The sequence below is a fragment of the Periplaneta americana genome, chromosome 11, assembly GCF_040183065.1.
Source record: "Periplaneta americana isolate PAMFEO1 chromosome 11, P.americana_PAMFEO1_priV1, whole genome shotgun sequence".
Taxonomy (NCBI): domain Eukaryota; kingdom Metazoa; phylum Arthropoda; class Insecta; order Blattodea; family Blattidae; genus Periplaneta; species Periplaneta americana.
The window spans coordinates 164,188,933-164,216,057 of record NC_091127.1 but is presented as its reverse complement, the minus strand read 5'-3'; the positions used below and the strand labels follow the sequence as shown (position 1 = coordinate 164,216,057).

Genomic DNA, 27,125 nt, shown 5'->3' with positions numbered 1-27,125 from the left:
AGGTCACGCGCTGTTGCAACATTTCTTATTTCGAGCGGATTAGCCCCGTGAGCGGAAAAGCCCCGCTACAATAAATTATTCAAAGTAAAATGTTAGCAAACAAAGAAACAAATGCTAGGGAGGTGATAAAAGCAAAACAATGATTGGGAGATGATAAAAAACAAATGCTAGGGATGTGATAAAATTTGCAGGATAATCAAATATGATTGGTCGAAACACGTCGATCCGTACCGATTTAATACTCAAAAGTAATATGACGTAGTAAAAGTGTAATGGTCATTCTAAAGACGGGGTTTGAAATTAATTTTTTTCTATTCCCTATATTCAGGTTTTATGATACTCGTAATTTTTGTTTCTAGAAGAAAAAAATAGCGTGGATAAAAAACAAATGCTAGGGATGTGATAAAATTTGCAGGATAATCAAACATGATTGGTCGAAACACGTCGATCCGTACCGATTTAATACTCAAAAGTAATATGACGTAGTAAAAGTGTAATGGTCATTCTAAAGACGGGGTTTGAAATTAATTTTTTCTATTGCCTATATTGAGGTTTTATGATACTCGTAATTTTTGTTTCTAGAAGAAAAAAATAGCGTGGAATTGCACAAGTATTAAAATTCTTATTTTAGTTTCTGTAAGCTGAAAACGCATGGGAGTTGTTACTTTTTATTTCGAAGTTCATTATTTGTTATTGTGTTGCCTGAAAAAATTTATCTCCCGTCCAGAAGCGGAAATTTCGCCTATCGGCGGGTGCGTCCCAACACGATGTTTACTTAAGGATGCAGCGCTGTAGGCCTAACAGTGATTCGACAAATTATTACATTTTGGTTATTACAAAAATAAGTAATTTCCTATACATTGTATCGTGTCCCGGCATAGCTCAGTTGGGAAGAGCGCTCAGTGTGTAGAGCTGAGAGGTCCTGGGTTCGATTTCCGGTGTCGGTACGAATTTTTCTCGTATTAAATAATAATAATAATAATAATAATAATAATAATAATAATAATAATAATAATAATAATAATACATATTGGCTACTTCATAATACGATGAAAGAGTAATGGAACGGAGAAAAATTCCCTCCGGCGCCGGGACTTGAACCCGGGTTTTCAGCTCTACGTGCTGATGCTTTATCCACTAAGCCACACCGGATACAACCCCGGCGTCGGACAGAATTCTCTCTGATTGAGTTCCAACTCTTGGGTTCCCTCTAGTGGCCGCCCTCCGTCGGATCCCGGCCAACTAATCACTCATAACGAGTGCACCTCAGCACATGTGTGGACTTCGGTCCTATGTTCATAGACATCTATGACGCAGTGCAGAGGGCGGCCACTAGAGGGAACCCAAGAGTTGGAACTCAATCAGAGACAATTCTGTCCGACGCCGGGGTTGTATCCGGTGTGGCTTAGTGGATAAAGCATCAGCACGTAGAGCTGAAAACCCGGGTTCAAGTCCCGGCGCCGGAGGGAATTTTTCTCCGTTCCATTACTCTTTCATCGTATGATGACGCAGAATATCTGCATGGAAATATCATATGTACTTCGGTACATTGAAATAATATATGATATGCGTAAATCACGAAGTGATTTAAGACGGCGCTTATTCCGTCGGATCCCGGCCAACTAGTCACTCATAACGAGTGCACCTCAGCACATGTGTGGACTTCGGTCCTATGTTCATAGACATCTATGACGTAGTGCAGAGGGCGGCCACTAGAGGAAACCCAAGAGTTGGAACTCAATCAGAGACAATTCTGTCCGACGCCGGGGTTGTATCCGGTGTGGCTTAGTGGATAAATCATCAGCACGTAGAGCTGAAAACCCGGGTTCAAGTCCCGGCGCCGGAGGGAATTTTTCTCCGTTCCATTACTCTTTCATCGTATGATGACGCAGAATATCTGCATGGAAATATCATATGTACTTCGGTACATTGATATAATACTTCATAATAGCCTGTAGTATTCAATGAGGTGGGCGAGACCTCATACAAAATGAATATGTGATGTATACTGTTAAAAAAAATGTTATGTTTTATTTAACGACGCTCGCAACTGCAGAGGTTATATCAGCGTCGCCGGATGTGCCGGAATTTTGTCCCGCAGGAGTTCTTTTACATGCCAGTAAATCTACCGACATGAGCCTGTCACATTTAAGCACACTTAAATGCCATCGACCTGGCCCGGGATCGAACCCGCAACCTTGGGCATAGAAGGCCAGCGCTATACCAACTTGCCAACCAGGTCGACTGTATACTGTTATCAGTTGTCACAAACTGATGTTGAATATGGCCACAAAGACATTTAAATATGCTCTCCTGCATATATGACTTGTATCGTCTCAAATGCAGGTAGTAAGGCCGTAAAAGCATTACGAGAGGGGTTCGGCCGGCGCCGTGGATCGTGTCCCGGCATAGCTCAGTTGAAAGAGCGCTCAGCGCGCAGAGCTGAGAGGTCCTGGGTTCGATTCCCTGTGCCGGTACGAATTTTTCTCGTATTAAATTATATATATATATATATATATATATATATATATATGTGTGTGTGTGTGTGTGTGTGTGTGTGTGAGTCCGTATAGGTCATTTTCTATCTGATGCTTTTCCAATTCATTGCGGGCTAAAGCAGGGAGATGCACTATCACCTTTACTTTTTAACTTCGCTCTAGAATATGCCATTAGGAAAGTTCAGGATAATAGGCAGGGTTTGGAATTGAACGGGTTACATCAGCTTCTTGTCTATGCGGATGACGTGAATATGTTAGGAGAAAATACACAAACGATTAGGGAAAACACGGAAATTTTACTTGAAGCAAGTAGAGCGATCGGTTTGGAAGTAAATCCCGAAAAGACAAAGTATATGATTATGTCTCGTGACCAGAATATTGTACGAAATGGAAATATAAAAATTGGAGATTTATCCTTCGAAGAGGTGGAAAAATTCAAATATCTTGGAGCAACAGTAACAAATATAAATGACACTCGGGAGGAAATTAAACGCAGAATAAATATGGGAAATGCGTGTTATTATTCGGTTGAGAAGCTCTTATCATCCACTCTGCTGTCGAAAAACCTGAAAGTTAGAATTTATAAAACATTTATATTACCGGTTGTTCTTTATGGTTGTGAAACTTGGACTCTCACTCTGAGAGAGGAACATAGGTTCAGGGTGTTTGAGAATAAGGTGCTAAGGAAAATATTTGGGGCTAAGCGGGATGAAGTTACAGGAGAATGGAGAAATTTACACAACACAGAACTGCACGCATTGTATTCTTCACCTGACATAATTAGGAACATTAAATCCAGACGTTTGAGATGGGCAGGGCATGTAGCACGTATGGGCGAATCCAGAAATGCATATAGAGTGTTAGTTGGGAGACCGGAGGGAAAAAGACCTTTAGGGAGGCCGAGACGTAGATGGGAGGATAATATTAAAATGGATTTGAGGGAGGTGGGGTGTGATGATAGAGACTGGATTAATCTTGCACAGGATAGGGACCGCTGGCGGGCTTATGTGAGGGCGGCAATGAACCTTCGGGTTCCTTAAAAGCCATTTGTAAGTAAGTAAGTAAGTAAGTAAGTATATGTGTGTGTGTGTGTGAATGATTTTCGTATCATGGAACGTCACAGACTTAGAAATTTTTATTCAAATTATAGATTTTCAAAAGGCTATGTGTTTCCTTCGAATCCAGCGCAAATCGTAAAGATCTACCGAATTCGTTTATTTCTCGAATTAGCATTCCTTTCATAAAGCAACTGTATTAGCTTTATTTTTAGCCTCAATTGTATGGATTGTTTCTGTATACGTTTGTCTTCAGAAAATATCAAGCATGGATTCACGTCCAGTGAGTATGATGGCCACGAGAACATCTATGCCAGGCATGTCAAACCCCTGCACATTGTGCAGTCGCGCACATTGTGCAGCTGTCTCTGTGCGATGTGCAGTTCCTATTCCCCTACCTGAAGGGAGTGAATCAGGTTGGAGGGGCACGCGTCAGGGCTATACAGTATCAGCAGCAGCAGACCAGCATTTGTTTCATTAACACAGATCAGTACGGGTGCTGATTGAGCTGTGACTGTGAATGCGTTATGAAAAATAAAGTGAGGAATCCACAGATAACGAAGAAGAGAAATCACGAATCATATAACATAATTGTTATGTTTTCCTCAGCCAACAATAATTATTTTAAAATGAAAGGCCTTCATCAACCCATGTCGAGGTAAGAGCCATGTGACAGTTTAGATCAGAGTAAAGTTCTCAAAATATGATATTCGCCAGCGCTTATTTCTTAATCAGTACTCTCGCGGCAAAATGAAACTGACAATGGTGTTGTTTAGGAGTCTGTACTAACAAAGCCATCAAAGATTAGCGACTGACGACTTTTATTTCATAAACTGGTAAGTGATGAGAATATAGTGAGGAATACATGTGAGGCTCATGAGGTTGTAAGGAGCGAAGAAAGCAACTATTTGCAAGGCGGACAAATTTTCTGGAAAAATATTGTGAGTTTTATTTGTTACAACAATGTAATTTATTCGTCACAACAATAATTCCTTTCTATAATTCACCTTAAACGCTCTCGTCAACAATTGGATCTTCACTCAACAAAGTATTCGTTATAGCACTCCACCGACGACAATGACAATTTACTTGGACTAGTACGAACAACAATGAACTGTTAATCTTGACTAATATTTACAAAGTACTATTTACAAATCAGAACTGTTAGTTCTCAGTTCTTCTAGCTCAGTCACTCGAGCATCTCACAGTATCTCGAACCACAGATCTTCAGAGACAGTTCACTGTACTCGAACTCAGGTCCCTCCAACTGCGGTCCACTGCACTCGAACTCAGGCCTTCGGATGCTGATACAGTTGCGGACGCACACTCGAGTCGAACTCCGGCACACAAGTCTGGCTTGCTTGCTCTGGCTTACTCACTGACTGAATAACTGAAAACTGCAAACTGCAATCTGCTGTCGTTCCTTCGCGTCCGTAATTTATAACCACAGCGACGTAGCCTCGAAGGTTCCACGCGTCTCTAGAGATGGCACTCCAGAGAAATCCAGAGCCCTCTCCTCTCTACCAGCACCAGATGCGCGCGCAAACTCGTCGCGTTGACGTAATACACCCTCTCTCTTCTCTCCACCGCGCGACGTCACTCAATGTTCCGTGGAGCCTGTGCGATCTGCTTTCTTGCGGGACGCTGGTCGTGAGTTCGAATCTCACGTCACTGTCACAATATATAATGGCAAATTTTCCATCTATATTATGTTAATATACTTCTTCTTCTTCTTCTTCTTCTTCACTTCATGGTATGGGCAATTGCCCGTTCCGGCTTCAAAGGTCGCTCCATCTTTTCATCGGTCGTCCCTGATCTCTTCGTCCTTTTGGTTTATAATTTATTGCTTTCTTAGGAAGTCTGTAGTCGTCCATTCTCTCTACATGTAATTTCCAATCTTGTCTGTAATTGTCTATTTTATCAATAAGTGGGTATACTCCTAGTTCCTGCCTAATATCTTCATTTCTAATTCTATCCAATCTCGTGCATCCTTTTACTTTTCGCAAGAATCTCATCTCTGCCGCTTGTATTTTACTGACTTCAGGTTTTGTTGTAACCCAACTTTCACTTCCATATAAAAGAGTAGGGACTGCCATTACATTGTAGAATTTAATTTTTGTTTCCTTTCTGCTTTTATTCTTCAAAGTTCTATTAATTGTGCCACATACTGTTTGGAATGATTGTAATTTTATTTTTATATCATTATCCTTTTTGTAACTCACATCACATCCCAGGTACTTAAAATTTGTTACTTGTTCTACTGCTTTAATATACTTACATTAATAAATCTCTAAACCTGACAAAGAGAATGTCTTCGCTTCAGAGCTTATGAACTACACTTCTAATTTCTTTCAGTAATGCTCCCGACTTGTCGATACGTGCTCTCAAAGTTTTCCAAATATACTAGGCCTATATGTGAATTTAAATTCTAAGCTTAATTTATATTATTTATTAATATTATTGTTAATTTATATTGACATACAGCAAGGAAATGATTTCAGTGTAAAAACTTCACAATGTTCTACTGCATGTAATTAATTGTAAGTATAATATTTTCTTCAACATTTATGTACCAATGGTCCCAATAAATAATAATGTTTGAGAAACAATGAAAGAGTATGGTCTATTACTTTAGAATAATTAGTACCTATGTATGACTTGAGGCTTTCTCGGCGTTTGATGTAGAATAACTCTTCTCGGGTTCTCAGCCAGGTGAGTTGGAGATTAGCTTCCAAGCTTTCGACGGCTAGCTCTGCCATCTTCTTCAGAGACGAAGTGATGTGGGACGAAAAATCGAAAAATCGAAGGAGAATTGGGAGGAAAATTTAAAAGGTACGCAAAACGCGACCTTGCAAGGGGTTGGGGGCTGTACAAAACTAAATATGTGAGCTCCAAGCCTGTTGGCCACTAGTCTCACTCCGGGTTACGCTGCTCCCCTGAAGGAGCTCTAGAAAATTTTGAAGGGGAAGCCGAAATTGGACGTAACCTCTTAGGTACCACATACGCGAGGGGGGCTGAGATTGATCAATTGATCACGGAACGGGGCGAGGAGGAGTTGGCTGGTGTTTGCCGTTAGGATGGCAAGACGCTGTCATCTGTTGTTCGATGACAAAGCAGGTGAAGGCCGTCGGAAGAAGCGCCGTGAAATCTAATCTGCAATTTGAGAGGTCCCTGTCCTTTCAATTTGCGACTTATTGAGTGACCTCGTATATTTAATAGGCTATTAATATTATCTGAACTAGGGCATACATAATTTATAATAAAGGTGGAGTATATATGGGGAAGGGCATATAGGTCCGTGGCCCATTTCTTATAGGGCTTATCCCGACATTTGTCTTACGCCTGAGGAAAACCACGGAATACCTTAGGCAGGATGAGTTGTCTCATATAAGAGACTAGCCAATTTGGCTATTATGTAGGAGGTCATGAGCCTTGTTGATTTGTCTCAATTTCGAGACCAGCCATTTGGCTATATGATGGCTCAATTGCGAAGAGGGGGGAGAGATGTAATTGTTAATTAGGGAGATTCATGGGGATATGAGTGCAGGTCCGTGGCCCATTTCTTTTAGGGCTCATCCCGACATTTGTCTTAGCGCCTTAGGAAAACCACGGAAAAACCTTAGGCAGGATGAGTTGTCTCAATATCAGAGACTAGCCAGTTGGCTCTTAGGTTGAATGACTCTATGAATCGATGGATATATATACTAGCCAATTGGCTCTATTAGATTTCCATCGATCAACAAAAGTAGATAATGTTATGGAGGGATTTTGTTTAGCCCAGTTAAGACAAGGTCATTTTACAGCGGTTGCACTATCCAAGGAGTCTCATGGAGTTGAGTCGTGGCTACCAAAACCTGGGAGTAACGCCAGCCTCCCTGTCCTCCTGTCTCAATAATATAGCTAATGGACCTGTCTGGTGTCTACGCCGTAACCTAGGAGGCCAGTCGAGCAATGAACTCGTCTATGGTTGGCAACTCTAGTTCATCATGGAACTTTCTTCTCGAGGCGACTCGGGGGAGATGGGTAATGAGTCGAATCACCTGGTTTTGGACAACTTGGAGTTTACGGAGATGGGACACTGCCGCAAACCCCCATGCGGGTGCGGCATAGGTAATGACAGAGCGAATGAGGGCCTTTGTCGGGACCACGTCTAGCCGGTATATATGCAAAAGTAGGGCTTCCCACTGCGGGCTAATCAGGAGCTAGTTCCTAGTCCCGACCGCCAGGCGCATTCTGGTTGGTGGACACGTCAGCCAATCAGGAGCCACTTGCTGGTCCCGACTGTCTGCCGTGTGCTGGTGGTCTAAGCGTATTGATGGCAGGTTTCCATGCCGTACTCAGCTGTAGACCCCCGTCTCTGTTGAAATTATTGCCATCTAGCTGGATTTCGATGGCTTCCTTGATAACTAAGTCCCAGTATCCTGATGTCTTGTCCAAGATGGTGGTGGCGCTGAAATCTATCTTGTGGCCAGTTTCTAGGCTGTGTTGGGCTACTGCAGACTTATCAGGATAATATAGCCTTATGCTGCGTTGATGTTCCTTGCAGCGTTCCATAATAGTTCGTCCCGTCTGCCCGATGTAGCATTTCCCACACTCACAAGGTATTCTGTAGACACCAGGTGTCCTGAGACCAAGGTCGTCCTTAACTGGTCTCAGCAAATTCTGGATCTTTGTGGGCGGCTTATGGATGGTTTTAATCCCGTGTTTTCTTAGCATTCTGCTAATTTTGCCCGAGATGGGGCCGTAGAACGGGATATATGCCATGCCCTTTGTCTCCTCTTGTTCCTCGGCAGGTGGTTTGTCCGAAAAGGCCCTTCTGAGGGCCAAGCCGATTTCCCTGTTGCCGAAGTTGTTCTGTAGGAACGTCTTACGTAGGTGACAGATCTCAGAAGGGAGACTCTCTTTGTCCGAAATCCCTCTCGCCCTGTGTAGAAGAGTCGACAGGACCGTTCGTGTCTGTGCCGGATGGTGGTGGCTGTGTCCATTGAGATATAGATCGGTATGAGTCGGTTTCCTGTATACTCTGTGACCCAGTGTGCCATCTGACTTCCTGGAGATGAGAATGTCTAAGAAGGGGAGACATCCGTCTTTTTCCACCTCTTTCGTGAACTGGATGTTCGGGTGGATATTGTTCAGGTATTCTTGGAACTCCTGAAGTTTTTCTTCTCCATGAGGCCAGACGACTAAAGTACCTACTACGTAAAATGAAATACTTGTTCGTTTTTTGTTGTTTCCAAATTACTGCAATATATTTTTTTCTTCAAATACTATATAAAAATCATGTTAATAAATTATGCTTTACAAACCACTACTTTAGAAAGTATAACTGAGTAAGCCTAAAGTTTCTTGTATTGCAATTATCAAATGTAGGCACTGATAATAACTGTGTTTTTTTTTCTTCTGCTAAGTGTGTTTATAATGTCCAAATGCCTATTAAATCCAAAACTAGAAGTGCAGAATAGATTATTGTACACCCCTCCAGCTAAGAACTGGTAAGAGCAATCCTTGAATGATGCAGTTGGCACAGACCGGCGATCCGCGCACATAACTGCACATTGAATGCCTAATTTCAGACATGCCTGGTCTATGCATATCTAATCTTTCAGGATAATGTTCGGAGAGTAGCTGAATACTCTGTCATGGAAAAGTACGTTCTTTCGGCACGTTCCATCTCAAAATTGTTCACGACATTTTACCAAGAGTCGACTCAGATATCTCTTTTCTGTATGACTGTACTGAAAGACAGCCTTAATTATTCTGGTGGCTGGGATAGGTTGGACATCATTGCTTCTGTTGATTCTGTAACTATTATTATTATTATTATTATTATGATTATGATTATTATTATTATTATTATTATTATTATTATTTTCTTTATAAATTCATAATAATTCGAAATTTTATTACTAAGTAGGCATTGAGAATAATACGTGGTACAGTCATTAAGTTCTAATACTGAGCGCATAGTGGCGTTGTGGTGCACTATAGCGCATAGGTGGCGCCATGGTATGATACCTTGTCAGTTAGTCTCTCGACCCAACAAGAGACAGTTGAGTGCATGCACTGTAAGCAGAACTACGGTCTTTGTTGTGACGGTGATTTGAATGCGCGCGTCGGAACTCGAGTATGTTGCAGTTTGAGCAACGGGCAAACGTCACGTTCTGTCAGAAATTAGGCGAAACTGCTATAACCGATCATAACTGGAGACGAAACATGGTGTTTCCTTTACGATCCGCAACTGAAGCGACAATCCGCCACCTGGAAAACGCCATTATTTCCACGACAGAAAAATCCGCAACAAGACAGGTCAAAAGGCAAGGTGATGCTTTAACAGTTTTTTTATTCAAATGGAATTGTTCACATAGAATTCATCCCACAAGGTGCAACTGTAGACAAGATCCTCTACAAAGAGATTCTTGGCCGTTTAAGCAATTCAATTCGTCGTAAGCGTCCTGAGCTTTGACATAGGAAGAATTGGCTGTTGCTACACGACAACGCCCCTGCACATCGCTCCATCCTTGTCCAAGAGGAACTTGCAAGGCAACAGGTCGCTGTTTTGCCACACCCTCCGTACTCACCTGATCTCGCACCATGCAATTTTTTTTCTCTTTCCCCTCATGAAATCAATCCTACCAGGGCGTAATTTTTATGCGGCCGAAAAGGTCATGACTGCCACAAGAGAAGCCGTACGGCATCTTCCTGCCAACATCTTTCAGCGGTGCTTCCAGCAGCTACACCAACGTTGGCAGACGTGCATAGCGACCAACGGCGACTATATTGAAGGAGGATGTCGATCTGTTTAAGTGTACGCCGTATCACTCGGCATCTTCTGAGACATCCAGATTCTTGTGGGTGCCTACCCTTCAGGCGTCAGTGTCAGAACTTAATGACTGTACCACGTATTTTTTGCTTTAGTACAATCATTAATATAGTATGGTATACTAAATTGGATCCCGCGTCGTGGCGTCGTGGTCTAAGGCATGTGCCTAGGGCGCGCGTTACGGAATGAGTCCTTATGGGGGAAGAAATTTTCTCTTGAAATTTCGGCCAGTGTATGGGATCGGTGCTCACACAGCATCGTGATACACTTGGGGAGCTACGATAGGTAGCGAAATTCGGTTGCGAAAGCCAGCTATAACGGCTGGGTGGATCATCGTGCTAACTAAACGATACCTCCATTCTGGTTGGATGATCGTCCACCTCTGCTTCGACATATGGACGTGAAGCCAGCATCCGGTTGGGCGGTCTGATTCCTTCATGGCTGTGGCGCCACGGACTATATTATTATTATTATTATTATTATTATTATTATTACAGTACGATATAGGGGAGAGTCGGGTAGTATCGGACATCGGGTAATATCGGACAGCGAGTTTCTTTCATCTACCACACGATGATAGTACCTGATTGGCATGGTTACGTTTTTGTAATGTCGCATAGAGAAACGTAACCATGTCATTCAGGTACTACCATATGGTGGTAGATGAAAGAAACGCACTGTCCGATACTACCCGATGTCCGATACTACCCGACTCTCCCCTAATAAATTGGGGTGGAGTAGCATCATTTGTACTTATTCGATTAATTTTATTACACTGAAGATTAATAAAAATTTGTCTGACCAAAAATATGGATTATCCAACAAATTTAATTTGTACAGATTTTAAAGTATCAACTATTGAAGAAATTTATAAATATAGTTTACTAACTTACTACCACAGAAATCAAATAAAATATAAATCTGGATGATAGATAATGAGGAATTTGATTGCACCCATTATCAATTCACACAAATCGCCGATCGTCAGTTGGCAATGCGAGGAATTGGCTTGTTAAGGATGAACCAGGATTACCTGCCTGCAACCAGAGTACTCATCGAACCTCAGCGCAGTCAACCGGTATGGGCTGGGAATGCGCCAGTGTAGAGTGCACAATGGGCCGATAGAACATATGTTCTAGGAACAGTTCACCGCGTGAAGTAACGGTTAGCACGTCTGGCTGTGAAAATAGCGGGCTGGGGTTCAAATCCTGGTTGGAACAAGTTACCTGCTTGAGGTTTTTCTGGGGGTTTCCCTCAACCTATTACGAGCAATTGATGGGTAACTTTCGACACTAGACCCTGGACTCACCGCGCTAGCATTATCACCTTCATCTCACTCAGACGCTGGAGACACATAGCAGTTGATAAAGCTTCGTAAAATAACTAATTAAAAACAGGAACAGGAACAGGATGTAGCAGGTCATGGCGGCTGCTGTCACAGGCTCTGCCGTCCACGAGACCTGCGTCTCACATATATCCAAGAGCTGCGGCGTCACCACTGTTGAATGTCACTTAGGTGAAACAATTGCTATTCAAGGAAATCCACTTTTATATTTTGGTAAGTAGTTTATTTTCCTAAATGGACTAATTATCTTCTAGATTTAAACTACGAATAATTTCAAAACTATATTCAAGAAAAATAACAACGGAACTGGCTTCGATTCTATGGGAGGTGAGTGGAAATAAATTTCTTCTCACATTGTTGTAGGCTAATAACTTCAAGAGGCAGAGCGAAGTTTTTTCAGTCTCCGAGATTAAGGTACGCACTTAACGCGTAAGTATCGCACACTATTTTTTGACGGTCGTCACTTAAATTAATTTGTCTTTAATTCTGAATGTTGCATACATTTGTTTCATAAGTAAAAAACTCCTTATAAGAAAGTTTGAACATTTTTACCAAGGCTATAAGTAGGTTATAATAGCACAAAAATTCTGTAGGTAGTTGTAACAGCAGATTTCTTTTGTTTGCATAGCAACCAGGCAATGTTTGGTATATTGTCAACTAACGAGACATGTAAACTGCATAGTTAAGTACGATAAAAAAATACGAGCATCCAAAATAGTAGCCTATAAGTGTGGTAAATGAGATTTACAGGAACGAGGAAAAGCTTGAAAATGTGGGATGAAGTTGAGTCTTCGATTTCCGAGTTTCCGTAGCACTTAACACACACGTATTTCACATTGTTTTTTTAATAAAAAAATAAATTATTATTATTACGTAATGATTTTAGTTTGTTATTTGTCGGTAGATGTCATTCATTTCTTTTTATTCGTATTTGTTATTTACTTACGGCACTTACCAGTCATACCAAGAACATCGGTAAAGTCGTAAAAAAACACGATCGGCAAAAATAGTAATATGCGTTACAAGAGCGGTATGTTGAAGTTTTCATGTTCGAGGAAAAGTTTGAAAAAGCGAAACGTAGTTGAGCTTTTTTAATTTCCGAGAATTGAAAGAAAACATACCGCTCGTGTATCGTACATTGTTTTGTGAGAAGATCGTTTATTATATACCTGAAAGAGGAATTTCTAATTAGTTGCAATGAAGTCTCCATCTTGGTTTCTGTTCAATGACGGCGAATTTGCAAAACAAAAATATCTATCTTCAACATTGTTGCTGTAAAATGTTTTCTGTGTTTACTATACTCCAGCAGGCCGAGATATACGTCTGTCTTTTTTTTCCCCCCAGTCTATAAATGCGAACTTAAACGGTAAGGTAATTGTAATGATTTATTTTTCATTTTAAAATTTTAAGAATATTATTTATATAACATATTGCAGTAATAACATCGGCATCTGGAATCTTGTTGATTTTTTCACGGCTTCCTTAATGTTACTTGCATCACGAATGCAGTAACTTTAGTGGAGTTGTAGAGTTTACTTAATTTTTGCAAATATTTAAAAACAATAATTAACAGTGCAATTTAGGTGAAATTGCAGTGGTAAGTTTCCAATTTATAATTATTACTATGTTAAACGTCTCTAAAAATAATATGTTAAAAGCCTAAAGCAGTAAAATGAATATGGCGCTTAAGCGGTAAGAAGAGGGAAATTGTTATGTGTGTTACGTTGGGAATACTGAATGTGGAATTTTAGACTTTCCGCGGATTGGTTTTGTGCGGAAACCAAGCAAATACTCACGATCTTGCACAAATGAGATTTACAGGAACGAGGAAAAGTTTGAAAATAATATGAAACGAAGTCGAGTCTTTTCAATTTCCGAGATTCTGTAACATTTAATACATGTATTGCATACTATTTTTTGGCCGACCTTAACAGAAAGATAAATTATTATTAATGAGTTTAGTTTATTATTTTTGTGTACGTGTCATTCTTCTGTTTTTATTCGTGTTTGTCGATAGGTGTTATTCATTTATTAGTTACTTACCGCACGTGTGTTGTAAGTTTAACTTACATGGCCTACTAAGAACCTCAGTAAGGTTGTCAAAAAACACGATCGGCCAAAAAGGCTTATTATGTGTATGTTTATAGTTCACTATGAAGGGTGTTTGAGAATAAGGTGCTTAGGAAAATATTTGGGGCTAAGAGGGATGAAGTTACAGGAGAATGGAGAAAGTTACAAAACACAGAACTGCACGCATTGTATTCTTCACCTGGCAGAATTAGGAACATTAAATCCAGACGTTTGAGATGGGCTGGGCATGTAGCAAGTATAACGAATCCAGAAATGCATATAGAGTGTTAGTTGGGAGGCCGGAGGGAAGAAGACCTTTAGGGATGCCGAGACATAGATGGGAATATAATATTAAAATGGATTTGAGGGAGGTGGGATATGAGGATAGAGAATGGATTAATTTTGCTCAGGATAGGGACCAATGGCGGGCTTATGTAAGGGTGGCAATGAGCCTCCGGGTTCCTTAAAAGCCAGTAAGTAAGTAAGTTATAGTTCACTATATGTACCAAGGCAACTAAGCAATCGTTTTCACCAAATTAAAGCGATGATGCGGGGTTTAGATATGGAGGTGATTGTGATTATGGCAAAGGTGATTTTGATAATAATGGTAGTGTAGTTAACAAGGTTCTACACTGATGCTCAAGTGCAGCGTTTACAGGAGAATATTCATCAGTCCTGACTCGATTCCCAGGAGGAGGATTCCTAAGAGACGTTGTGTGTACCTGTTGTATTTGCTTGCCCTGTGTTCTCTTATAGTGTGACCTTTATGCACGCGATTTCAGTCTAGTTTAGTTCAAAATTCTCACGAGTGGAGCGGAATTCAGGCAGATGATAATGATGAAGATAGTTGTGGTATTCATTATGATAATGTAGTTGTAATCAATAATCATTTACTGAGCTAGCCGAGGGGCAGCGATGTCATCATGGAGAAGTTCAGAGTTAATAACATAAATCAGTTTGATTGGGACTCACGTGTTTTTTCGAGTACTCCCACGTGATGACAAGTATTACTTATAATTAAGAAAATGTAAAGAAAATCATTAAATATTCAATAGAGATTTAAATTAATTAATTATTTCCAATTAGTTAATTCAATATGAACTGATTTCATTTCGTCCATCCATCATCCATCCTTCCTTCCATATCATCTCACTGTTATATTTATGGCCCATTATATTAAACAAAACCTTCAGAAACAAAATACTAAAATCCGCTTGTTGTTTCTTATATAGGCCATACAGATAGATCTTATCTTCATCATTAATAACTTCGTATTCATGATCACAATCATCATCATGATCAACGTCGTCATTATCATTATCACGATATTACAATCATCGACACAGTGATGGTTAAGAATTGATAGCTTGTAGCTGTAAATTTGCAGAAGAACCGAATAACTGTTTTAAAAATTATTTTTTTTTCAAAATAGATAACCTTTTTATATGTATTTCTGCTTTGCACGATTTTTATATCGTGGACAAAATATTATACGTCTTCATTACACAACTTTTAACATTGTATCACTTCGGAATATGTATTACATGACTTTCTTGTATTAAAGTCTATCGTACCTGGTTTACATGTTTCGACCTGTTATTAGTCTTCTTCAGAATTGGTCACCAGTCGAAACATGTAAACCAGGTACGATAGACTTTAACACAAGAAAGTCATATAATACATATTCCGAAACAAAATATTAAATAACTATGCAATTTTCTGAACATAGTAATAATCAGACATCGGATTCTAGGGCAAATGCCTATTTTGTTTCTTTAGGAGAAAAGTAAAAATAATTATTAATATTTGTGTTTCATGGAAATTGAAAGGTATTCAAAGAGTTTTATAGTGCCCTAAAATGCCCTAAAACGGTTATTAGAGCCTAATTTGTTAATATTCGCCTAAAAATGCCTAACTCAATGTAAACTTTCGCATTTTACTCTTACTTTTTATAATTTATACATGCATTCACTGCGAAATTTAAGGCATTTAAAAAGTGGAAAGTTCGCTTCACACCGGCCATGAAACCATTGATAAAGGAAACAAAATGTTGTGAATCTCACGACACTCGCAATAGATTTCACCGAATTTAACATGTTTGGAGGCATAAATGCCGACAAAGAACCAACCTTATTTTTGAAGCAGGCAACAATCACAACATGTGCTGCTACCGATTCAGAGATATACTATAGACCCTACTATAAAAATGACTGTTTTCGGTCTGAAACCGATTAGCTGTACTGCCCTTCAGAGTGTCATAAAATCACAATTTTTGGAGAAAGAGTGTTTTTGAAATATTTATGAAAAGTCGTAAAACTGCGAATTAGTAGGGTAAACCGTTACAAAATATTTAAAAGAATGGCCCTCCTAGTGTTAACACTACCAGGAAATGCAACAATAAGTGGAACTTTGTATTTTTGCGCCTGCTTTCAAAATGATTCTCAGTGATAAAAGGCAAAGGTTAACTGTGGAGAATTTAGAAAAAATTCTGGTGGTGTACTGTGCAGATAATTATAATAAAGTCTGAGCATGGAACTGAATTTCAATAACTTAAAATGAGTAATCTTGATATCAATAATCATTATTTCATTAGTTTCAATATATTAAATTTGTGCAGCTCTGTTTATAAATATAATATAGTATTCTTTTTTAATGTTTAAACATACTTTTTTGTGCGTATTTTAGTGTATAACTAAAAATTTCAGTGAAAGAAATAAGTATGATACCTTGATGTGCCTAAAATGCCTATTTTCATTAAAATAGAGCCTAATTTTACAAATTTTGAGCTTATTTTAGGCGCCTAAAACTGCAATTTTTAGTGCCTAAAAATCCGATGTCTAGTAATAATGTAGTTAAACTAAATGACAGGTTTTGTAGATACGAGGTATTACTTCTTAGCCATGGATATCATATTCATCTACCAGTGATTTTCAACACACGTACAGCTGTCAAAAGAAAAAGTGGCCGCTCTCCTGAAACAAAGTTTCCTTCGGGTATCTTCACTACAATTCGGAGACAGGCGATGTTACATGTTGTTGGACAACGTTGCCTGATATCTACAGTTATAATTGAAGTATTCTGTGTGTTATTCGATAGTGTAATGGTAACGTTCAGGCCTCTTAATCATGAGGTCCTGCGTTCGACTACAACCTCGTGCTTTTTATGTTCTTTTTTGTTCTGTTTTTGAGAGAGACAAACTATACATAAAGGCTCCTTTCTCTTTTACGAATATTTTAGTAATTAACATCAGGTTCATTAATATATTATGCCATGACTATCATTATGATATTGTGGCTGCAAATGGAAAGAAAAAAGATTTTATTCCCAATAAAAATATCTTTCGTGGCATAAACAAAACAAATTTACTGGCGTCGGCCTTAAAGTATTCAAACAATTAAGCGTTCAAAAAACAAAACAAAAAGCCACAATTCAATATTTAGTCTATCTTTCTCTTATCTCGATCATTTTGCAGTCGAGTGGGCATGGAATCGATTAGTCTTTGAAAATATCGACTGTTCTTAGACACGATATTCCAGGCATTCTGAACATACATACATAAGTGTTCTGCCCATGGGCAGGTCTTTCATTGCAAACCCAGCAATCTCCAATCTTTCCTATTTTCTGCCTTCCTCTTAGTCTCCGCATATGATCCACATATCCTAATGTCGTCTGTTATTCTTTTCAACCAGAGACCCAACCAATTCCTTTTTCTCTTTCTAATCAGTTTCAGCATCATTCTTTCTTCACCCATTTTTTCAAACACAATTTTATTTCTTATTCTGTCAGTTCACTTCACACGCACCGTTCTTCTCCACATCCACATTTCAAATTCTTCAATTCGTTTCTCTTCATTTCGTCGTAATGTCCATGTTCCTTCCCCATACAATGCCACACTCCACACAAAGCACTTCACTAGTCTCTTCCTTAGTTCTTTTTCCAGAGGTCCGCAGAAGATCCTTCTTCCTCTATTAAAAGCTTCCTTTGTTCATGTTTGCAGTTTTTCTTGGGAAGGATAGGCCTAAATGCGGTAACATCCCGTTGCTTTCCGCACACCACTATCTCTTTCGCATCTTATTAAATTCTAGGGGGCCCAAGCATGGAGATGAGGAGAGTGGATTTGACTAATTGGGCCCTCCGGACTTCACCGAAAGTCACGGCAAGGGTTAAATATTAGTTCTATCAGGATGATTGACCCGATCAGAGAACGGGAAATCCCAATTAACCTTTGCCCCCCGCATCCTGGACTAGCTTCTACGAATCATCAGAAAATCGTAGAGTGTGATTGGGCCAATTTTTCCGAAAATGTTTCCACACTTTTGCCCTCGTAGCTCAGCGGACGAACGTCGGAATTTAGATGTCAACGTCTCAGGTTCAATTCCTCGTTACTCCTTTTCATTTTATTGTGGTTCAAGATAGTACAATGTAATAATACAAAAAGAAAAACTAATACCTGTATTATGCAACTGGATTTTTCCAAACCCAATATTAAATTTATGTTATTTATATCGCTAAAGAACGATTACAATATAAATAACTTGAATATTATTTATACAGTATCACTAAACAACGATAACCCAATATAAATGATAAATATCGGTTTGTTTAATTAATATAAGATATTATATAATACGTATTTAATTATCTAAATACAATAACCTATTTTACAAAGAAAATGGTTATTTGTGTTATAATAATTACTTAAATAAAATACAGATTATTTATATTGCGAAAGGAGAATAACAATATAAATAACTTGAATATTATTTTATAATGCTAATGAAGGAAAACATAATATAAATGATAACTTGAATATTATTTATATCGCTAAAGAACGATAACAAAATATAAAAAAAACGTGGATATTATTCATATCGGAATTTCACAGATTTATTACAGATGTATTTAAGAAATTGTAGAAGAATAGTAATTAGTAACAGTGTCCTATTTATTCTTCTTGGAGCCAAATTTGTAACTTTTAAAAGTGTGGTTACTATGTTGAAGTGTATGTGTTGTAACGGATGCTTGATTTGTTATACATGCGAGTCAGTTATGGGATGCTTGATGTCGTCGCAATGTCGTAATTATAGTTTGATTGTGTTTGTGTGACTATTGTGTATTAATTTATGATGTATGGTTCGGAAAGCTGCATATTTGTGCTATAGAAGTGTTACGTGTGTGTGTTGTTAATGTTTTTGTATGTTTCAAATTGATACCTGATATTTGTTTTGCAATCGCAATGCCTAACTTACGGATTGTTTATGTTTTGTTTATATCGCGTAAGCTAATTTAATTTTCTTTTCCATTTCTCTTTATGCTTATCTTTTTTTGTGTATAAAACTATAGCCTTAACATACATATGTAAAATAGGGTTAACCCCCATTGGAGATACAATAATAATTATTGTTATTCATATCGTTATAAAACGATAACATAATACAAATGATGACTTGAATTTTATTCATATCTCTAAAGAACGATAACATAATATAAATAACGTGATATTCATAAAGAACGATAACTGAATATAAATGATAATTTGAATATCATTACATCGCTAAAGAACGATTAAAAAATAAAATGAAAACTTGAAGAAGGCTCGAACCCTCAACCTTTGAATCGTTAAACAAGAACGCTACCGCTGGTCTACGAAGCATACATATGGAACACTTTCATAGTTCCGGAACTGCTTGTACAAGCACATGCATCGTGTAACATCGCCGCGACCCGAAGTGGACTTTGAAAATATTCGCTGTTCACGAGTGCGGCCACTTTTTTTTTTGACAGCTGTACCTAGAAATTTATCTTTGTGATATTTCCGACCATGTAATTTGTATGGATGAAATAATTTGTGCAAATGTATATGTATTCATGTAAGTATGTGTTGTGGGAAGGGGTCACAACTACGGTGTATTGCGAGCTAGTAGATCTAAACTTTGCTTATAATCTAGATCGGTGTATTTCATAACAGCACAGGCTGACTACGCAAAGGTTCGCTCATTATTCGAATTTCGAACAGGAAACTCAACTCGTTTCTAAACCAGACCCTGCGTACATCACCCGTCTGAATGTGTGTTGATGCTTAATGTAGGAAAGCCAAATTGGGACCTTTCCTGTCACAAGTGTTAGTATGATTCTGCCTGTGCAAGATTCGAATTCAGACTATTTCCATTGTAGACCGGAGGTTGAGACCACTCAGCAGAGCATTAATATTGAAATAGAAAAATTTTAATAACGTAGTGGAATAATTCGGTATAAGAAAAATATCATAGTTGTTATTGGACTTCTTTTTGGAAGAAAATTTTAATAGTTACGCTTTTGTTCTCAACAGATCACCCATCACCATGTCTACACGTTCAAGAATCATCCCAGTCGCTTTATTACTACTAATACCAGTTCTCATATTCTGGATGTGGTTGCTCTCCAAGGCTATAAGATCTTCATGGCTATGTCCCCGTGAATGTTGGTGTGATCCAGAGGAAGATATACTGGATTGTTCGCATGCTTCTTTAAAAGAGTTACCTCAAATTTATCACAGCTATATTTATAAATTGTACCTCGATCACAATAACTTAAGTACACTTGCAAAAAAGGCATTTGTATCCAAAAGTATTTTGCAAATTGAATCTTTGCACCTTGATCATTGCGAAATCTCGTATATAGATGTAGATGCATTCAATGGTCTGATATTGCTTGACTTTCTTAGTCTGGATGACAATTTGTTAACAGGATTAAAAGTTGGTACATTTAAAAATTTGACGCATTTGCAAAGTCTTCATTTGGCGTACAACAGAATTGAGAATTTGGATGCCGGAATTTTTGAAGGTTTGACGTCATTAGAGTGGCTAGATTTAGCGCATAATTTGTTATACAGCTTGGGAAGTGATACCTTTATTGGACTTACTAATTTGAAAAAACTTCTCCTGTGGCATAACAGATTATCTACTCTTCATCCAGATGTTTTTATGCACTTGACTAAGCTGAATGCTTTACATTTAGATGAAAACGAAGAACTTCAGATTCCAAGTAACAGTTCCTTTCTGAACATACAGACAGTGGAGGAATTAGATATATCAGATTGTAATATAAGTAGTGTAATGCCCATATCATTCGAAAACGCAACTAACCTTACAAAGCTGGTCCTGAGCAACAATAACCTCAAGACTATAGATTATAATATATTTAGAGTCATGCCGAAGTTAACACATTTATTTCTGTACGGAAACCCACTGGAATGTGACTGTGAGCTCTTGAAGGTATGGAGATGGTGCCAGGAACATAACATCGAAGTAGTTGGGTATACAGAATATTTTGTATTATGTGAGAGTCCTGAACAAGTGTCGGGGTTGTGGTGGGGAGTGCTTGGAAAGGCTCAGTGTAAGAATGGAAGCATAATGTACGAAGAAGACTACAATCCTGTAGTTCCAAATTACGTTGAGACGGAAGATGATTATTATTCAAGACTCCACGATTATGTTACGTATGTTGAGCCTGTAATATATATACTTTTACTTATATTTGGCGCAATTGGTAATGTAGTTATCCTAGTTGTGATAATATGCAATTCAGAAATGCACACTATTCCCAACGTTTACATAATGAATTTGGCTATAAGCGATTTGTTACTGTTAACCGTGAATGCCATATTTACCTACATTAAAAAAGTGTCAGATTCGTGGCAAGTCGCTGACATTTTATGTAAGATGTTTGGGTTTTTACGGCACTCAAGTATAGGAGTGTCTGCATATTTGATATGTGTTATGAGCATTCAGAGGTACCAAGTAATATCGAGCCCTTTACACAATAGACGCCAATCTATGACTAGAATAATGACGATTGCCACTATCCTAGGAATATGGACAATATGTTCACTGTTTGCGATTCCATATACATTAGCTATACATTTCGGTAATGAGTGTCATGTTTTCTTTAGCTGGAAATACTATCAAAAGGCGGTCGTGTTTGAACTTCTGGTGTTCTGTATATTTCCCCTCGGTATAACGATTTGTATGTATTGTCTGGCGGCACGCCATTTAATGAGGAGTAGCAATATAGAGTCCGGAGAAGTTCACAACCAAGGAAATTCGCGCAGGAAGACAGCAAGAATTTTGTTGAGCTTTACATTGGTGTTTGTCCTTAGTTTGCTTCCGTATCACTTATTGTGGACTTCCATTGTAAGAAGAGAATCTGACTATCCCATTGATATGCTTTACCTGTACATTATATCCAAATACTTGCTTCTATTTAATTCGTGTTTCAATCCAGTAGCCCTGTGTTGCTCCAGTAAGTGTTACAGAAGATACTTGAAGCATTACTTACTGAAGTGCTGTGGGAGAAAGTCTCCGACCACTGCTAATATTGCTAGGAAATGAGTAACTGAATAGATTTTAAAAATGTAAAGCACGTGCATATGAAGTAAACTGAGAGATTTTGTAACTTGTGCATTACGTATGAGATATTAATTTTGTAATAAATAATTGAGGGGCTCACAACCAGAGTGGACCAAGTCCACCAGTGGTCAGTTTGTGGATTAATACAATCTCGGATGATGAAAACTTAGATTTATTCATTGCCATGACAAACAAAGTCCATAATTCATTTAGTACTCAACAGAGGGCAGCATTTCCTATGGAAGATGAAGGTTGCTAAGCGTGAGCCAGGAACTTTAAGACTCAATATCTCAGAACAATTCCAGATGGACTTGGTCCACTCTGATTGTGAATCCCTCGATTATAAATATACTTACATGTATTGTAAAATACATTTATTTTATAAACATATTTAAATAAAAGGTCTTCCAATAAGAGTGTCCTATTTTTAACATGTAACAGCTTGCTTGTTTATGAAGCTCTATAGCAGTCTTATTTTTTCCCCCATGGTTACAGTAGTTGTTGACAAATAATGATGGAACTTTACACCATTCCACAACGGTAGAAATCTTTAAAAACGTTTGTCAAAATGACTAATACGTTCGCCAGGCATTACGTGAAGTGTACGGTGTGTGTAATCGTCCATGCCTGAGAACAATCAGACGTTTGATCGAAAAATTTGAGGCAACTAGTTCTCTCGCAGATCAAACAAAGCCTGATTTCAGCAAGATGGCGCCTCGTGTCATATTGCCCACAAAACAGTGGACTTTTTTGAGAGAAGTTCAGGGCTTCATCATTTTGCGTGGTGGTGATGCTAACTGGCACCCGAGATCATGTGATTTAACGCCGCTGGATTTCTTGTTATTGGGTTATGTTAAATCACAGGTTTATACCAACAGTTTATGAGCTAAGGAACACTATCACGTCCGTCATTCGTGAAATTGAATCTGGTTTATGTTTGTCTGTTATTTAACTGACGTTCTTTTCCATACGTAATGACTTTCAGTATGGTTAAAATGATAAATAAATAAATAAATACATAAGTAAATAAATAAATGTATACATAAGTAAGTAAAGAAATAAATAAATAACTAAATAAATAATTAAATAAATAAATAACTAAATAAATAAATAACTAAATGAATAAATAACTAACTAAATGAATAACTAAATAAATATTTAAATAAATAAATAAATAATTAATAAATAAATAGCTAAATAAATAACTTAATAAAATATAAGTAACTAAATAAATAATTAATTAATATCTAAAGAAATAAATAAATAGCTAAATAAATAACTAAACAAAAATATACAAATAAATAACTAAATAAATGAATAACTAAATAAGTAGATAGATAGATAAATAAATAAATAAATAGATAAATAAATAACTACATAAATAAATAAATAAAATAAATAAATAAGATAAATAAATAACTAGATAAATAAATAACTAAATAAATAACTATATAAATAAATAACTAAATAAATAAATAGCAGAATAAATAAATAAACTAAATAAATTAATTAAATAACGAAAGAAATAAATAAAAAATTAACTGAATAAATAAAAAATTAACGAAAATTAATAAACTAAATAAATTAATTAATTAAATAAATGAATTAATTAACTCAATAAATAAACTGAATAGATAAAAACAACTTAATTAATTAATTAAACTAAATAAATAAATACAGTAACTAAATAAATTGATAAATTAACTAAATAAAGTTATTAATTAACTAAGTAAATAAAATAAGTAAATAAATAAAATAACTAAATAGATAAATAGATCGATAAATAGATCGACAGACAGGCAGACGGGCAGGCAGACAGACAGAGAGACAGACTCACGGATATATATATGTATACATAAAATAAATAAATATATATATAAATATAAATTAATAAATAAATGAATAAAAAAGTAAAAAGTAAATAAATAAATAAATAAATAAATAAATAAATAAATAAATAAATAAAAATGAAAAAAATAAGTAAACAAATATATGAGTAAACAAATAAGTAAATAAATAAATAAGCAAACAAACTAATAAGTAAATAAATAAACAAATAAATAAATAAATCAGTAAAGAAATAAGTAAAGAATAAATAAATAGACAAATAAATGAATAAATAACTAAATAAATAAGTAAATACATAAATAGCTAAAGAAAAAATAACTAATTAAATAATTAAATAAGTAAAAAATAAACAAGCAAATAAATAAATATTAGCGAATACATTTTGTAGTTGGTTGCTTTTTCAGAATGGCAAAATTCACAGAAAGAGAGTCGAAATTACTCTTCGTTTGTTACCTATGCATAAATGACCAGCAATATTGCATGCGTATGTGAAAAAATAACGGTGAAATTAGAAAACCGTGAAAATATATTAGCTACTTTGATGTGCATACTTATCTCATCAACTCAATGACTGCTCAGATATGAAACTTGTGCTATGCTATCCTATGTTGCAGTAGCGGTTGGTAAGTTTGGAAAAATAGCTTCAAGGGATATTAATGAGATGATAATGAGGAACTTGATTGCATTCCGTTATCAGTTCACACAAATTCTCGATCGCCAGTTGGCAATGCGAGGAATTGGCTCGTTAAAGATGAACCAGCATTACCTGCCTGCAACCAGAGTACTCAGCGAACCTCAGCGCAGTCAGCCGGTATGGGCTGGGAATGCGCCAGCTTAGAGTGTACAATGGACCGATCGATAGAGTATACGTTCTAGGAACAGGAACAGTTCACCACTGTGAAGTAACGGTTAGCACGTCTGGCTGTGAAAATAGCGGGATTGAGTTCAAATCCTGGTTGGAATAAGTTAACTGCTTGAGGTTTTTCCGGGGTTTTCCCTCAACCTATTACGAGCAATTGATGGGTAACTTTCGGCGCTGAACCCCGGACTCATCTCGCTGGCATTATCACCTTCGTCTCATTCATACGCTGGAGAACCATAGCAGTTGATAAAGCCTGGTAAAATAACCAATTAAAAACAGGAACAGGATGATGCGAGTTCTGAGATAAGAACGGGCAGGTCGTGCGGCAGCTGTCATCTTTCGGATCACAGACTCTGCCGTCCTGGAGGACAGCATATTGCATATTTCCATGATCTGCTGCGTCACTACTGTTAAATTACACTGTACGTGTCTTGGAGAATCAATTATTAATCAAGGGAATCCACTTTTATATTTTGGTAAGCATTTATTTTCCTACATGGACTAATGATCTTCTAGTTTTAAACTGTGAATAATATTTCAATACTATATTCAGGAAAAATAACAACGGAAGTGACTTCGATTCTCTGGGAGGTTAGTGGAATTAAGTTTCTTCTCACATTGTTGTAGGCTGTAACTTCAAGCGGCAGAGCGAAGTCATGGCATTATAGTAGATTGCAATAGAAGAGTGGTAAGCGCATTATAACAGAATCTGGAATACAGACTGGAAAAAAAGGCAAAGCAGAGTTATTTTTTTCATTTTCCGAGATTAAGTTACGCGCATTACCCATATATGTCGCACACTATTTTTTTGGAGTGTCTTCATTTAAATAAATTTGTTTTGTATTTGAATATTGCATAAATTTTGTTTCATAAGTGAAAATTTCTCCTATAAGAAAGTTTGAACGTTGTTACCAAGGCTGTAAGTAGGTTATGACAGCACACTGGTGCGGTAGGTAGTTTTAACAGCACTGTGATTTCTTTTGTTTGCATAGCAACCAGGCTACGTTTGTATATTGCCAACTTACGAGACATGTAAACTGCATCGTTAAATACGAATAAAGTATACCATCATCCAAAATATTATATTGCGCTACAAGTGCGGTAAATGAGATTTACAGGAACAGGAATAGTTAGATAAAGATGAGACGAAGTTGGGTCTTTTGAATTTCCGAGATTCTGTAAACACACATGTATTGCATACTGTTTTTTGGCCGATTTTAATAACAGAAATAAATGTTTATTAATAAAGTTTGTTATTTGTTGGTAGGTGTCATTCATTTGCTTTTATTCCTATTTTATTTATTTACGGCACGTGCGCTGTAAGCTTAACTTGCAAGGCCTACCAAGAACATCGGTAAAATCGTAAAAAAAAAACACGAAGAGTGACGGCTTCTACCGGACACACCCTAAACATTGTATTTTTTTTTTCTGAGGTTAGAACAGTCGATCAACTTCATTTTTGTGTTTTTTCTTTTATTTCATACCAATCATATTTGTAAAATTCTCTAGTTCTTTCGGTGTTAGCACAGTTTTCATGTGCCAAACCCTGGCAGAAGTCACACTTGATTCAGCTTTCCTGGAAGGTTTCACCGCAAATGATACATTCTGTTTCCCCTTCAAAATTTTTTCCGTCCTTGCTTTTAGTTTCGTTTCGACTTGTTAGTTCTTTCATTTGTGCCGTCTTGCATTAACCTTTTCTTTTTTTCATTCTTGAAGCCTACCTCTCTTCCAGCTCAGTTCTGTTAAGGGCTTGAAGAGAGTATGTCACTTCTGGCAGCTCGTCTCCTTCTCACATTAACCTCTCGTTGAGCAGCTTCTGCAATTGGTGAAATCAGTTTAATGATGCAACTAAAATAGGGAGTCAGAGGTGGTGTGTTTGAGTGAGATTTTGACGTTGAAGTTGATGCTGGATCAAGATGTTGATTGAGTGGTTTCAAGCATGAAGCAGGTGTTATGGATCCAAAAGATGATTGTTTCGATTTTGAGATTGGGAACAGCTGGGAAGAAGTGGACGGCTTGGCAGTGCACAACGTAGGTACTGACTTAGATGCTGAAGCTTTTTGTACTTCTGGAGGCTGAGGTACATCCTCTACAGTTGTCTCAGGACCTTTAGATCCACCATTCCTAGACTATTCAAAAAACTTACCAGAGATATCAAGACCCTTCGGATAGCATGTAGTCTAAGTCGGTGAAAGTGATCCGGTTGATGAATGCCAGTATATTCAAACCCTTTCTTTGCT

General features: G+C 37.4%; 1 protein-coding gene across 1 annotated transcript; it reads left to right on the top strand.

The window, feature by feature from the left end:
• The first annotated feature begins 11,857 nt into the window (after nucleotides 1-11,857).
• LOC138709563 (uncharacterized) lies at nucleotides 11,858-22,578 on the top strand. The gene is made up of 3 exons (XM_069840420.1): nucleotides 11,858-11,931; nucleotides 12,082-12,147; nucleotides 20,117-22,578. Exon 3 carries the CDS (start codon nucleotides 20,130-20,132, stop codon nucleotides 22,155-22,157), a length of 2,028 nt encoding a protein of 675 aa, XP_069696521.1. The 5' UTR covers nucleotides 11,858-11,931; nucleotides 12,082-12,147; nucleotides 20,117-20,129; the 3' UTR covers nucleotides 22,158-22,578.
• The last annotated feature ends 4,547 nt before the right edge of the window (nucleotides 22,579-27,125 follow it).